Source organism: Coregonus clupeaformis, chromosome 7 (assembly GCF_020615455.1).
Source record: "Coregonus clupeaformis isolate EN_2021a chromosome 7, ASM2061545v1, whole genome shotgun sequence".
Taxonomy (NCBI): domain Eukaryota; kingdom Metazoa; phylum Chordata; class Actinopteri; order Salmoniformes; family Salmonidae; genus Coregonus; species Coregonus clupeaformis.
In genome coordinates, this window is record NC_059198.1 from 64,408,116 (window position 1) to 64,425,638 (window position 17,523).

Below are 17,523 nucleotides of genomic sequence, written 5' to 3' on the forward strand. Positions count from 1 at the left end.
CGCTCTCTCTCTGTCTGTCTCTGTCTGTCTCTCTGTCTGTATGTCTCTGTCTGTCTGTCTCTCTCTCTCTCTCTCTCTCTCTGTCTCTCTGATAATGTATGGAGTCTTTCTCTTCTGAAACTAATATCTGAAGCTCATCTAGTCAGTGGTGTAATAGAGTAACAAATCAAATATGACAGGAATCAATTGAATCTAAGACCAGACCATAACCATAATTTGTCTCATATTTCTAAAAGCTAGTTTGCATGTTGGAATCCTTATTTTCCAAGAAATGGGAGACGTGTGTTACAGCAGTAGCTAATCTGAAGTCATACTGTGGTGATTGAACATATTTTCATACTGCCTGCTTGGTTGAGAGAAGCAGTGGGAGTGAATGGAGATGCGGGGGATGAGTGAAGGAATAAAGAGCTGAAGGAGGGAGGACAGAAAGCACACTCAAACAGGTTCCAGGGTTCTATCACCAGAGAAGGGATGGATGGATGGATGCACTAACCCACTTCTCCTGAGTTTACATTTCAGTGTAATTTTCCCATTTTACCCCCCAACACACACATCCGCTGACACAGAACTCATTTTAAAGTATAGATGGACCGTCTTATGTTAGCAAGGCTTGGTAGTGCACTGACTGCATTGAGTTTGAAGTGTTTCTCATGATAGCTTTTTGAGTTGATAATGGAGAACAAGGAAGAAAGAATAGCGTTTTATTAGGTTTTACACTTCTGATAGTTATCTTAGCACGAATCAGACTGGCTGAGGGGGAAGCAGTATGGGACTACAATAGAACACTTACATCCAGTGTGGAACTACAATTCCCACAATCTACAGCTCCAGAGACAGATATATTACCACCATCACTCTCTCAAGGTGTCCTGTGTCACAACTGTTGACATAATGGGTCACTCACAACAACTCCATTAACCACAATGCCTTGCGTCACGCTAGTGTGAATAGAACTTCGATTACATCGATTACAAATGTAGTTCCATTGCCAAATATTAACTAGCAGTTATCCAGAGGGTTGCAGTCAGGTTTATATGGCTGTGTTTACACAGGCAGACCCATTCTGATCTTTTGAACAATTAGTGGCAAAAGATCTGATCTGATTGGTCAAAAGACCAATTATTTGCAAAAGATTTGATCTGATTGGTCAATTAGTTGCAAAACCCCTGTGTGTAAACACAGCCTATGAGAGAGTAGAGAGACCCTCTGACTGTGGGCGTGTCCTAAATGGCATCCTTTTTCCTATACAGTGCACAACTATTGACCAGAGCCCTGTGGGTGTGTAACTGTTGGTGCTGAGGTGGAGTTATCGGATCTGTGGGGGGGGGGGTCCATATTGTTTCTGGTGTGTTGGGTTGAATCACGAAAGTATTTCCTCGATTCCTTGTATCCTATTTCCTCGATTCCGTTCCTTGGTTATTCTCCCAATTATTTCCCCGCTTCCTTCTGATGTTTTGAGGAGGCGAGGAGGAGAGAGGACGCAGGGAGGGAATCAGGAAAATACTTTTGAGGTCCACCCTTTTCTGAGTCTCTTTCAAAACCCTGTGGGTCGGGAGAGGAGAGGTGGTGGTAGTCAGTGCTTCAGGATATGGACATCTGATGAACATGTGTGGTGCATGTATGTAACATACACCCAATCAGTGGCTTCTTCTGTAACCCCTTCCATGCCATCTTTGAACTTCTTCACTTCATCATTAATGATCTTTTGTTTGACTTCTTTAAAGTAATTCTAATATTATATTTAATAAATATCTTGTTCTTCTATTGTCCATCTGCTTTGTGTGTTTCTGTCATATTATCATTTGGAATCTGAGCATGAAGTAGGTGGAGTTCCAGTCTGTTGGTGTTGTCATGCCAACTCCTTGTCACTCATTGTCATGTCATGGAGTTGGCTATATAGCAGAAACAGATCTGGGACCAGGTTAGTTGCCATTGTCGAGCTGAAAATGAAAGGGCACATGCAAAATAAAATGTATAACATACTTTATTTACAGAAATAGATGTTCAAATATGGGTCATTGGGATGTTTGTTCAGATGCAGAAGAAGCCCTGCTTCCATGTCAAAGTTTCCTGAAGACCAGACATTTATTGTACTGCTCCATCTCTATCTGGAAAACAAATGAAGACTTGATCCTAAACATCCTTTTAGAAGGACTGAGCTAGCAGCAGACACCTTCTATGTTACATATTCTGAAGACTTGATCCTAAACATCCTTTTAGATGGACTGAGTTAGCAGCAGACATACCTTCCATGTTACATATTCTGTCTACAGTATAGTCCACCCTTAAAGATCCATTAGTTTATATATACACACAAGCAGACTGGTAAAGAGGCTCACCATCCTCTCCATACGCATCCCGTTCCCAAATGCCAGCTGTCTCAGAACGTCAATGTCCGGTAGACCCCACTCTGGGTTCCTGTAGGGGAACGGGCACAGAACTTAGATGGTAAAACAGTGTTTCAGTTTGGATTGAAGGATATGACACTTACCTTGAGTGAACTAATGGGTATAAGTAACATGAGTAAAAGCGCCACATTGGCAAGCTGTCTCTCTATGATGTAATAACTCACATCTCTCGTAGTTCCTGGTCCAAGTCCTGCATACAGCTGGGGGTGATTGTGCCGTTGATGGCATAGGGCTGGGGAGAGAGAGAGAGGTGTCTGATGTTAAAAAAAACACTTTAAAAACAAATGTATCAATGTCCTCTTTATTTCTCTCTCTCCTCTTTCTCCCCCCTCTCTCCTCTCCCCCCTCTCTCTCTCTCTTTCTCCCCCTCTCTCTCCCCCCTCTCTCTCCTATTTCTCCCCCCTCTCTCTCCTCTTTCTCCCCCCTCTCTCCTCTTTCTCCCCCCTCTCTCCTCTTTCTCCCCCCTCTCTCCTCTTTCTCCCCCCTCTCTCTTTCTCCTCTTTCTCCTCTTTCTCCCCCTCTCTCTCTCCTCTTTCTCCCCCTCTCTCTCTCTCCTCTTTCTCCCCCTCTCTCTCTCTCTCTCCTCTTTCTCCACCCTCTCTCTCCCCCTCTCACCCCTCTCTCTCCTCTTTCTCCCTCTCTCTCTCTCCTCTTTCTCCCCCCTCTCTCTCTCCTCTATCTCTTCCCCCCTCTCCATCCATGATACCTACCCCATGTGTGATCAAGATACCATTTTGTCTGAGGATCTGTCCTGATCCTTTGACTAGGCCCTGGGAATCAAAACAGAACACAGACTGTCACTTCACACAGGCTATAAGTTACTATACTGACACTTCACACAGACTATAAGTTACTATACTGACACTTCACACAGGCTATAAGTTACTATACTGACACTTCACACAGGCTATAAGTTAATATAGTAACTTATAGCCTGTGTGAAGTGTTATTATAGTAACTTAAAGCCTGTGTGAAGTGTTATTATAGTAACACTTCACACAGACTATAAGTTACTATATTGACACTTTACAAAGACTATACGTTACTATACTAACATTTCATACAGAATATAAGTTACTATACTAACACTTCACACAGACTATGAGTTACTATATTGACACTTCACACAGACTATGTGTTACTATATTGACACTTCACACAGACTATAAGTTACTATACTAACACTTCACACAGACTAAGTTACTATACTGACACTTCACACAGGCTATAAGTTACTATACTGACACTTCACACAGGCTATAAATTATTATACTAACACTTCACACAGACTATAAGTTACTATATTGACACTTCACACATACTATAAGTTACTATATTAACACTTCACACAGACTATAAGTTACTATACTGACACTTCACACAGGCTATAAGTTACTATATTGACACTTCGCACAGGCTATAAGTTACTATACTAACACTTCACACAGGCTATAAATTACTATATTGACACTTCACACAGGCTGAGTTACTATACTGACACTTCACACAGACTATAAGTTACTATACTGACACTTCACACAGGCTATAAGTTACTATACTGACACTTCACACAGGATATACGTTACTATACTAACACTTCACACATAACATAAGTTACTATACTAACACTTCACACAGGCTATAAATTACTATATTGACACTTCACACAGACTATAAGGTACTATATTAACACTTCACACAGACTGAGTTACTATACTGACACTTCACACAGACTAAGTTACTATACTAACACTTCACACAGACTATAAGTTACTATACTAACATTTCACACAGGTTATAAGTTACTATACTGACACTTCACTAAGACTATAAGTTACTATACTGACACTTCACACAGGCTATAAGTTACTATACTAACACTTCACACAGACTATAAGTTACTATACTAACACTTCACACAGGCTATGAGTTACTATATTGACACTTCACACATACTATAAGTTACTATACTAACACTTCAAACAGGCTATGAGTTACTATATTGACACTTCACACAGACTATAAGGTACTATATTAACACTTCACACAGACTATGAGTTACTATACTGACACTTCACACAGACTATAAGTTACTATACTAACACTTCACACAGACTATAAGTTACTATACTAACACTTCACACAGGCTATGAGTTACTATATTAACACTTCACACAGACTATGAGATACTATATTGACACTTCACACAGACTATGAGTTACTATATTGACACTTCACACAGGCTATGAGTTACTATACTGACACTTCACACAGGCTATAAGTTACTATACTGACACTTCACACAGGGTATAAGTTACTATACTAACACTTCACACAGGCTATAAGTTACTATATTGACACTTCACACAGGCTATGAGTTACTATACTGACACTTCACACAGACTATAAGGTACTATATTAACACTTCACACAGACTATAAGTTACTATACTGACACTTCACACAGGCTATAAGTTACTATACTGACACTTCACAAAGGCTATAAGTTACTATATAACACTTCACACAGGCTATAAGTTACTATATTGACACATATTCACACAGGCTATAAGTTACTATACTGACACATCACACAGGCTATAAGTTACTATACTGACACTTCACACAGGCTATAAGTTACTATACTAACACTTCACACAGACTATAAGTTACTATACTAACACTTCACACAGGCTATAAGTTACTATATTGACACTTCACACAGACTTTGTGTTACTATACTGACACTTCACACAGGCTATAAGTTGCTATACTGACACTTCACACAGGCTATAAGTTACTATACCGACACTTCACACAGGCTATAAGTTACTATACTGACACTTCACAGGCTATAAATTATTATACTAACACTTCACACAGACTATAAGTCACTATATTAACACTTCACACAGACTATAAGTTGCTATACTGACACTTCACACAGGCTATAAGTTACTATATTGACACTTCGCACAGGCTATAAGTTACTATACTAACACTTCACACAGGCTATAAGTTACTATATTGACATTTCACACAGGCTGAGTTACTATACTGACACTTCACACAGACTATAAGGTACTATATTAACACTTCACACAGGATATACGTTACTATACTAACACTTCACACATAATATAAGTTACTATACTAACACTTCACACAGGCTATAAATTACTATACTGACACTTCACACAGACTATAAGTTACTATACTAACACTTCACACAGACTATAAATTACTATACTAATACTTCACACAGGCTATGAGTTACTATATTAACACTTCACACAGACTATAAGTTACTATAGTAACACTTCACACAGACTATAAGTTACTATACTAACACTTCACACAGGCTATGAGTTACTATATTAACACTTCACACAGACTATGAGTTACTATATTGACACTTCACACAGACTTTGTGTTACTATACTGACACTTCACACAGGCTATAAGTTACTATATTAACACTTAACACAGACTATAAGTTACTATACCGACACTTCACACAGGCTATAAGTTACTATACTGACACTTCACACAGGCTATAAGTTACTATATTGACACTTCACACAGACTATAAGGTAATATATTAACACTTCACACAGACTATGAGTTACTATATTGACACTTCACACAGAATATAAGTTACTATATTAACATTTCACACAGACGATAAGGTACTATACTAACACTTCACACAGGCTATGAGTTACTATATTGACACTCCACACAGACTAAGTTACTATACTAACATTTCACACAGGCTATAAGTTACTATATTGACACTTCACACAGACTATAAGGTACTATATTAACACTTCACACAGACTATGAGTTACTATACTGACACTTCACACAGACTATAAGTTACTATACTAACAATTCACACAGACTATAAGTTACTATACTAACACTTCACACAGACTATAAGTTACTATACCGACACTTCACACAGGCTATAAGTTACTATACTGACACTTCACACAGGCTATAAGTTACTATATTGACACTTCACACAGGCTATGAGTTACTATATTGACACTCCACACAGACTATAAGTTACTATACTAACATTTCACACAGGCTATAAGTTACTATATTGACACTTCACACAGACTATAAGGTACTATATTAACACTTAACACAGACTATGAGTTACTATATTGACACTTCACACAGACTATGTGTTAATATACTGACATTTCACACACTTCTATAAGTTACTATATTAACACTTCACACACACTATAAGTTACTATACTAACACTTCACACAGGCTATAAGTTACTATATTGACACTTCACACAGACTATAAGTTACTATACTGACACTTCACACAGGCTATAAGTTACTATATTGACACTTCACACAGGCTATGAGTTACTATACTGACACTTCACACAGACTATAAGTTACTATACTAACACTTCACACATACTATAAGTTACTATACTGACACTTCACACAGGCTATGAGTTACTATACTGACACTTCACACAGGCTATAAGTTACTATATTGACACTTCACACAGACTATAAGTTACTATACTGACACTTCACACAGGCTATAAGTTACTATATTGACACTTCACACAGGCTATGAGTTACTATATTAACACTTCACACACACTATAAGTTACTATACTAATACTTCACACATACTATAAGTTACTATACTGACACTTCACACAGACTATAAGTTACTATACTGACACTTCACACAGGCTATAAGTTACTATATTGACACTTCACACAGGCTATGAGTTACTATACTGACACTTCACACAGACTATAAGTTACTATACTGACACTTCACACAGGCTATAAGTTACTATACTAACACTTCACACAGGCTATAAGTTACTATATTGACACTTCACACAGGCTATGAGTTACTATACTGACACTTCACACAGACTATAAGGTACTATATTAACACTTCACACAGGCTATAAGTTACTATATTGACACATCTTCACACAGGCTATAAGTTACTATACTGACACTTCACACAGGCTATACGTTACTATACTGACACTTCACACAGGCTATAAGTTACTATACTAACATTTCACAGGCTATAAATTATTATACTAACACTTCACACAGACTATAAGTCACTATATTGACACTTCACACAGACTATAAGTTACTATATTAACACTTCACACAGACTATAAGTTACTATACTGATACTTCACACAGACTATAAGTTACTATATTGACACTTCACACAGACAATAAGTTACTATACTGACACTTCACACAGGCTATAAGTTACTATACTGACACTTCACAGAGGCTATACGTTACTATACTGACACTTCACAAAGGCTATAAGTTACTATATTAACACTTCACACAGACTATAAGTTACTATACTGACACTTCACATATACTATAAGTTACTATACTAACACTTCACACAGACTACAAGTTACTATACTAACACTTCACACAGGCTATACGTTACTATATTGACACTTCACACAGACTATAAGGTACTATATTAACACTTCACACAGACTATGAGTTACTATACTGACACTTCACACAGGCTATAAGTTACTATATTGACACTTCACACAGGCTATGAGTTACTATACTGACACTTCACACAGGCTATAAGTTACTATACTGACACTTCACACAGGCTATAAGTTACTATACTAACACTTCACACAGGCTATAAGTTACTGTATTGACACTTCACACAGGCTATGAGTTACTATACTGACACTTCACACAGGCTATAAGTTACTATACTGACACTTCACACAGGCTATAAGTTACTATACTGACACTTCACAGAGGCTATACGTTACTATACTGACACTTCACAAAGGCTATAAGTTACTATATTAACACTTCACACAGGCTATAAGTTACTATCTTGACACATCTTCACACAGGCTATAAGTTACTATACTGACACTTCACACAGGCTATGAGTTACTATACTGACACTTCACACAGGCTATAAGTTACTATACTGACACTTCACACAGACTATAAGTTACTATACTGACACTTCACACAGTCTATAAGTTACTATACTAACACTTCACACAGACTATAAGTTACTATATTAACACTTCACACAGACTATAATAACACTTCATACAGACTATAAGTTACTATATTAACACTTCACACAGACTAATTTATTATATTAACACTTCACACAGACTATAAGTTACTATATTAACACTTCACACAGACTATAAGTTACTATACTGACTCTTCACACAGGCTATGAGTTACTATATTGACACTTCGCACAGGCTATAAGTTACTATACTAACACTTCACACAGGCTATAAGTTACTATATTGACATTTCACACAGGCTGAGTTACTATACTGACACTTCACACAGACTATAAGGTACTATATTAACACTTCACACAGGATATACGTTACTATACTAACACTTCACACATAATATAAGTTACTATACTAACACTTCACACAGGCTATAAATTACTATACTGACACTTCACACAGACTATAAGTTACTATACTAACACTTCACACAGACTATAAATTACTATACTAATACTTCACACAGGCTATGAGTTACTATATTAACACTTCACACAGACTATAAGTTACTATAGTAACACTTCACACAGACTATAAGTTACTATACTAACACTTCACACAGGCTATGAGTTACTATATTAACACTTCACACAGACTATGAGTTACTATATTGACACTTCACACAGACTTTGTGTTACTATACTGACACTTCACACAGGCTATAAGTTACTATATTAACACTTAACACAGACTATAAGTTACTATACCGACACTTCACACAGGCTATAAGTTACTATACTGACACTTCACACAGGCTATAAGTTACTATATTGACACTTCACACAGACTATAAGGTAATATATTAACACTTCACACAGACTATGAGTTACTATATTGACACTTCACACAGAATATAAGTTACTATATTAACATTTCACACAGACGATAAGGTACTATACTAACACTTCACACAGGCTATGAGTTACTATATTGACACTCCACACAGACTAAGTTACTATACTAACATTTCACACAGGCTATAAGTTACTATATTGACACTTCACACAGACTATAAGGTACTATATTAACACTTCACACAGACTATGAGTTACTATACTGACACTTCACACAGACTATAAGTTACTATACTAACAATTCACACAGACTATAAGTTACTATACTAACACTTCACACAGACTATAAGTTACTATACCGATACTTCACACAGGCTATAAGTTACTATACTGACACTTCACACAGGCTATAAGTTACTATATTGACACTTCACACAGGCTATGAGTTACTATATTGACACTCCACACAGACTATAAGTTACTATAGTAACATTTCACACAGGCTATAAGTTACTATATTGACACTTCACACAGACTATAAGGTACTATATTAACACTTAACACAGACTATGAGTTACTATATTGACACTTCACACAGACTATGTGTTAATATACTGACATTTCACACACTTCTATAAGTTACTATATTAACACTTCACACACACTATAAGTTACTATACTAACACTTCACACAGGCTATAAGTTACTATATTGACACTTCACACAGACTATAAGTTACTATACTGACACTTCACACAGGCTATAAGTTACTATATTGACACTTCACACAGGCTATGAGTTACTATACTGACACTTCACACAGACTATAAGTTACTATACTAACACTTCACACATACTATAAGTTACTATACTGACACTTCACACAGGCTATGAGTTACTATACTGACACTTCACACAGGCTATAAGTTACTATATTGACACTTCACACAGACTATAAGTTACTATACTGACACTTCACACAGGCTATAAGTTACTATATTGACACTTCACACAGGCTATGAGTTACTATATTAACACTTCACACACACTATAAGTTACTATACTAATACTTCACACATACTATAAGTTACTATACTGACACTTCACACAGACTATAAGTTACTATACTGACACTTCACACAGGCTATAAGTTACTATATTGACACTTCACACAGGCTATGAGTTACTATACTGACACTTCACACAGACTATAAGTTACTATACTGACACTTCACACAGGCTATAAGTTACTATACTAACACTTCACACAGGCTATAAGTTACTATATTGACACTTCACACAGGCTATGAGTTACTATACTGACACTTCACACAGACTATAAGGTACTATATTAACACTTCACACAGGCTATAAGTTACTATATTGACACATCTTCACACAGGCTATAAGTTACTATACTGACACTTCACACAGGCTATACGTTACTATACTGACACTTCACACAGGCTATAAGTTACTATACTAACATTTCACAGGCTATAAATTATTATACTAACACTTCACAAAGACTATAAGTCACTATATTGACACTTCACACAGACTATAAGTTACTATATTAACACTTCACACAGACTATAAGTTACTATACTGATACTTCACACAGACTATAAGTTACTATATTGACACTTCACACAGACAATAAGTTACTATACTGACACTTCACACAGGCTATAAGTTACTATACTGACACTTCACAGAGGCTATACGTTACTATACTGACACTTCACAAAGGCTATAAGTTACTATATTAACACTTCACACAGACTATAAGTTACTATACTGACACTTCACATATACTATAAGTTACTATACTAACACTTCACACAGACTACAAGTTACTATACTAACACTTCACACAGGCTATACGTTACTATATTGACACTTCACACAGACTATAAGGTACTATATTAACACTTCACACAGACTATGAGTTACTATACTGACACTTCACACAGGCTATAAGTTACTATATTGACACTTCACACAGGCTATGAGTTACTATACTGACACTTCACACAGGCTATAAGTTACTATACTGACACTTCACACAGGCTATAAGTTACTATACTAACACTTCACACAGGCTATAAGTTACTATATTGACACTTCACACAGGCTATGAGTTACTATACTGACACTTCACACAGGCTATAAGTTACTATACTGACACTTCACACAGGCTATAAGTTACTATACTGACACTTCACAGAGGCTATACGTTACTATACTGACACTTCACAAAGGCTATAAGTTACTATATTAACACTTCACACAGGCTATAAGTTACTATCTTGACACATCTTCACACAGGCTATAAGTTACTATACTGACACTTCACACAGGCTATGAGTTACTATACTGACACTTCACACAGGCTATAAGTTACTATACTGACACTTCACACAGACTATAAGTTACTATACTGACACTTCACACAGTCTATAAGTTACTATACTAACACTTCACACAGACTATAAGTTACTATATTAACACTTCACACAGACTATAATAACACTTCATACAGACTATAAGTTACTATATTAACACTTCACACAGACTAATTTATTATATTAACACTTCACACAGACTATAAGTTACTATATTAACACTTCACACAGACTATAAGTTACTATACTGACTCTTCACACAGGCTATGAGTTACTATATTGACACTTCACACAGGCTATAAGTTACTATACTGACACTTCACACAGGCTATAAGTTACTATACTAACACTTCACACAGACTATACGTTACTATACTGACACTTCACACAGGCTAAAAGTTACTATACTGACACTTCACACAGACTATAAGTTACTATATTAACACTTCACACAGACTATAAGTTACTATATTAACACTTCACAGACTATAAGTTACTATATTAACACTTCACACAGACTATAAGTTACTATATTAACACTTCACACAGACTATAAGTTACTATATTAACACTTCACACAGACTATAAGTTACTATATTAACACTTCACACAGACTATAAGTTACTATATTAACACTTCACACAGACTATAAGTTACTATATTAACACTTCACACAGACTATAAGTTACTATATTAACACTTCACACAGACTATAAGTTACTATATTAACACTTCACACAGACTATAAGTTACTATATTAACACTTCACACAGACTATAAGTTACTATATTAACACTTCACACAGACTATAAGTTACTATATTAACACTTCACACAGACTATAAGTTACTATATTAACACTTCACACAGACTATAAGTTACTATATTAACACTTCACACAGACTATAAGTTACTATATTAACACTTCACACAGACTATAAGTTACTATACTGACTCTTCACACAGGCTATGAGTTACTATATTGACACTTCACACAGGCTATAAGTTACTATACTGACACTTCACACAGGCTATAAGTTACTATACTAACATTTCACACAGACTATACGTTACTATACTGACACTTCACACAGGCTAAAAGTTACTATACTGACACTTCACACAGACTATAAGTTACTATATTAACACTTCACACAGACTATAAGTTACTATATTAACACTTCACACAGACTATAAGTTACTATATTAACACTTCATACAGACTAAGTTACTATATTAACACTTCACACAGACTATAAGTTACTATATTAACACTTCACACAGACTATAAGTTACTATATTAACACTTCACGCAGACTATAAGTTACTATATTAACACTTCACACAGACTATAAGTTACTATACTGACATTTCACACAGGCTATAAGTTACTATGACGCATCTTCACTCATGCATTCATAAAACTTCACAGACAAATATAATACGTAAACATGACATGTAAAGGCCTACCTCTACAGTTTTGAAGGAGCTGTACTGAAGCAGGTTGATGGCCACGATGACATCACAGGCGCTGTGTGGAAGGCCCGCCCACTTCTCCCAGGGTTCGCTGACGTCCAGGTGCACAGGCTGCAGCACAGACTTCACTTTGGTTGCCACTATGTAGGATCTGATACTGCAAAATAACATCACACCCACTTGAGCCTTAACTCCATATTTTCCATAGATAGTATGAAATGTATGAACAAGTGCAGCTATGCAAAATATGACATCATATGTCTTGATAATAATAAACGCTCACGGTCAGAAAATAGCATTATTATTACATTGTAATTACCTTATAGAAAATGTAATTACAATGTGAGCCTATTTAGTGCGTTGGGATATAATATGGATATGAGAAATGCTTATAAGAAAGCATGTGGCAACAACCAACTTTTATATAGAATCAGAGATAACCAGAGTAATGTATAGTTCTAGTATCTACCTTCATAAACAACACAATGTAACTCCAAGTCAATCACACTTCTGTGAAATCAAACTGTCCACTTAGGAAGCAACACTGATTGACAATAAATTTCACATGCCGTTGTGCAAATGGAATAGACAACAGGTGGAAATTATAGGCAATTAGCAAGACACCCCCAATAAAGGACTGGTTTTGCAGGTGGTGACCACAGACCACTTCTCAGTTCCTATGCTTCCTGGCTGATGTTTTGGTCACTTTTGAATGCTGGCGGTGCTTTCACTCTAGTGGTAGCATGAGACGGAGTCTACAACCCACACAAGTGGCTCAGGTAGTGCAGCTCATCCAGGATGGCACATCAATGCGAGCTGTGGCAAGAAGGTTTGCTGTGTCTGTCAGCGTAGTGTCCAGAGCATGGAGGCGCTACCAGGAGACAGGCCAGTACATCAGGAGACGTGGAGGAGGCCGTAGGAGGGCAACAACCCAGCAGCAGGACCGCTACCTCCGCCTTTGTGCAAGGAGGAGCAGGAGGAGCACTGCCAGAGCCCTGCAAAATGACCTCCAGCAGGCCACAAATGTGCATGTGTCTGCTCAAACGGTCAGGAAACAGACTCCATGAGGGTGGTATGAGGGCCCGACGTCCACAGGTGGGGGTTGTGCTTACAGCCCAACACCGTGCAGGACGTTTGGCATTTGCCAGAGAACACCAAGATTGGCAAATTCGCCACTGGCGCCCTGTGCTCTTCACAGATGAAAGCAGGTTCACACTGAGCACATGTGACAGACGTGACAGAGTCTGGAGACGCCGTGGAGAACGTTCTGCCGCCTGCAACATCCTCCAGCATGACCGGTTTGGCGGTGGGTCAGTCATGGTGTGGGGTGGCATTTCTTTGGGGGGCCGCACAGCCCTCCATGTGCTCGCCAGAGGTAGCCTGACTGCCATTAGGTACCGAGATGAGATCCTCAGACCCCTTGTGAGACCATATGCTGGTGCGGTTGACCCTGGGTTCCTCCTAATGCAAGACAATGCTAGACCTCATGTGGCTGGAGTGTGTCAGCAGTTCCTGCAAGAGGAAGGCATTGATGCTATGGACTGGCCCGCCCGTTCCCCAGACCTGAATCCAATTGAGCACATCTGGAACATCATGTCTCGCTCCATCCACCAACGCCACGTTGCACCACAGACTGTCCAGGAGTTGGCGAATGCTTTAGTCCAGGTCTGGGAGGAGATCCCTCAGGAGACCATCCGCCACCTCATCAGGAGCATGCCCAGGCGTTGTAGGGAGGTCATACAGGCACGTGGAGGCCACACACACTACTGAGCCTCATTTTGACTTGTTTAAGGACATTACATCAAAGTTGGATCAGCCTGTAGTGTGGTTTTCCACTTTAATTTTGAGGGTGACTCCAAATCCAGACCTCCATGGGTTGATAAATTTGATTTCCATTGATAATTGTTGTGTGATTTTGTTGTCAGCACATTCAACTATGTAAAGAAAAAAGTATTTAATAAGATTATTTCATTCATTCAGATCTAGGATGTGTTATTTTAGTGTTCCCTTTATTTTTTTGAGCAGTGTATATACAGTGGGGGAAAAAAGTATTTAGTCAGCCGCCAATTGTACAAGTTCTCCCACTTAAAAAGATGAGAGAGGCCTGTAATTTCCATCATAGGTACACGTCAACTATGACAAACAAAATGAGAAAAAAAATCCAGAAAATCACATTGTAGGATTTTTTATGAATTGATTTGCAAATTATGGTGGAAAATAAGTATTTGGTCAATAACAAAAGTTTCTCAATACTTTGTTATATACACTTTGTTGGCAATGACACAGGTCAAACGTTTTCTGTAAGTCTTCACAAGGTTTTCACACACTGTTGCTGGTATTTTGGCCCATTCCTCCATGCAGATCTCCTCTAGAGCAGTGATGTTTTGGGGCTGTCACTGGGCAACACGGACTTTCAACTCCCTCCAAAGATTTTATATGGGGTTGAGATCTGGAGACTGGCTAGGCCACTCCAGGACCTTGAAATGCTTCTTACGAAGCCACTCCTTCGTTGCCCGGGCGGTGTTTTTGGGATCATTGTCATGCTGAAAGACCCAGCCACGTTTCATCTTCAATGCCCTTGCTGATGGAAGGAGGTTTTCACTCAAAATCTCACGATACATGGCCCCATTCATTCTTTCCTTTACACGGATCAGTCGTCCTGGTCCCTTTGCAGAAAAACAGCCCCAAAGCATGATGTTTCCACCCCCATGCTTCACAGTAGGTATGGTGTTCTTTGGATGCAACTCAGCATTCTTTGTCCTCCAAACACGACTGAGTTGAGTTTTTACCAAAAAGTTCTATTTTGGTTTCATCTGACCATATGACATTCTCCCAATCCTCTTCTGGATCATCCAAATGCACTCTAGCAAACTTCAGACGGGCCTGAACATGTACTGGCTTAAGCAGGTGGACACGTCTGGCACTGCAGGATTTGAGTCCCTGGCGGCGTAGTGTGTTACTGATGGTAGGCTTTGTTACTTTGGTCCCAGCTCTCTGCCGGTCATTCACTAGGTCCCCCCGTGTGGTTCTGGGATTTTTGCTCACCGTTCTTGTGATCATTTTGACCCCACGGGGTGAGATCTTGCGTGGAGCCCCAGATCGAGGGAGATTATCAGTGGTCTTGTATGTCTTCCATTTCCTAATAATTGCTCCCACAGTTGATTTCTTCAAACCAAGCTGCTTATCTATTGCAGATTCAGTCTTCCCAGCCTGGTGCAGGTCTACAATTTTGTTTCTGGTGTCCTTTGACAGCTCTTTGGTCTTGGCCATAGTGGAGTTTGGAGTGTGACTGTTTGAGGTTGTGGACAGGTGTCTTTTATACTGATAACAAGTTCAAACAGGTGCCATTAATACAGGTAACGAGTGGAGGACAGAGGAGCCTCTTAAAGAAGAAGTTACAGGTCTGTGAGAGCCAGAAATCTTGCTTGTTTGTAGGTGACCAAATACTTATTTTCCACCATAATTTGCAAATAAATTCATTAAAAATCCTACAATGTGATTTTCTCAATTTGTCTGTCATAGTTTACGTGTACCTATGATGAAAATTACAGGCCTCTCTCATCTTTTTAAGTGGGAGAACTTGCACAATTGGTGGCTGACTAAATACTTTTTTCCCCCACTGTATATATACTATATTTGGTCCTAGCAGGCCCCACCTGTCACGGGACTCCTCTTTGATGTCTGACGGTTGCCAGGTGATGAAGGGCATGGCCATGGCGAAGTTGACCACATGCTGTCCGGTGCCAGAGCCAAGCTCTAAGGCAAACAGTTCCCTGTGAGACTGCTCCTCCAACACATCACTCAACACTGAACACAACTCCTTCTGGTTCCTGTCTGCTAGAGGAGAGATTAGCATGGTCTGGGGGGGGGGGGGGAGACAGACAGATAGAGGGGGGAGATGGAGAGAGAGGGAACAGATAGAGGGGGGATGATGGAGAGAGATGTTATAATGCATAGACTTATCAACCCACACAGTCCAATATGTGCTACACGAGTGAAGAGGAAGGGAGAGAGAGAACCTACAACAATTACGGACTAATGTATATCATCATTATACAGCTGTTGTTATGGTGTAAATAGTACTGTTTGACACTCACCTTTTCTTTAGCTGCTCTGAAGAGGCTAAAGACATGACATATTGGTGTAGGCTGGGACTGGGAGGTGGCTGATGGGTAATAGCCGATAGCCTATACGGCAGATGGGTTATGAGATTACCTGGTTAAGAGGATTCGGAAAGCACTAGTGAACAACACTCCTCCCCAAAATGGGAGATCTTTCTAGACAGAAGGCCATAACTTTGAGCACTCGGGGAAAAGAACAGAC

General features: G+C 38.5%; 1 protein-coding gene across 2 annotated transcripts; it reads right to left on the reverse strand.

The window, feature by feature from the left end:
• Positions 1-39: 39 nt before the first annotated feature.
• Positions 40-17,503, reverse strand: LOC121569998 (methyltransferase-like 26 B). Of its 2 annotated transcripts, none has more exons than XM_041881427.2 (7): positions 17,298-17,503; positions 16,857-17,059; positions 13,195-13,357; positions 3,119-3,178; positions 2,573-2,640; positions 2,340-2,418; positions 40-1,940 (listed from the first exon to the last, which is right to left on the reverse strand). In XM_041881427.2, the coding sequence occupies exons 2-7, from the start codon at positions 17,054-17,056 to the stop codon at positions 1,923-1,925; spliced, it is 588 nt and encodes a 195-aa protein (XP_041737361.1). In that variant the 5' UTR covers positions 17,057-17,059; positions 17,298-17,503; the 3' UTR covers positions 40-1,922. The 2 variants fall into 2 exon arrangements, with proteins under 2 accessions (XP_041737361.1, XP_041737360.1); XM_041881426.2 differs by lacking the exon at positions 40-1,940 and adding an exon at positions 1,969-2,108.
• Positions 17,504-17,523: the final 20 nt, after the last annotated feature.

Coding starts and splice junctions, on each gene's coding strand:
- LOC121569998 (XM_041881426.2), bottom strand. CDS start 17,056: ATGCTAATCTCTCCTCTAGCAGACAGGAACCAGAAGGAGTTGTGTTCA. Junction 13,358..16,856: donor AAAGAGGAGTCCCGTGACAG/GTGGGGCCTGCT, acceptor GTTATTTTGCAG/TATCAGATCCTACATAGTGG. Junction 2,419..2,572: donor GACCAGGAACTACGAGAGAT/GTGAGTTATTAC, acceptor GTTCCCCTACAG/GAACCCAGAGTGGGGTCTAC.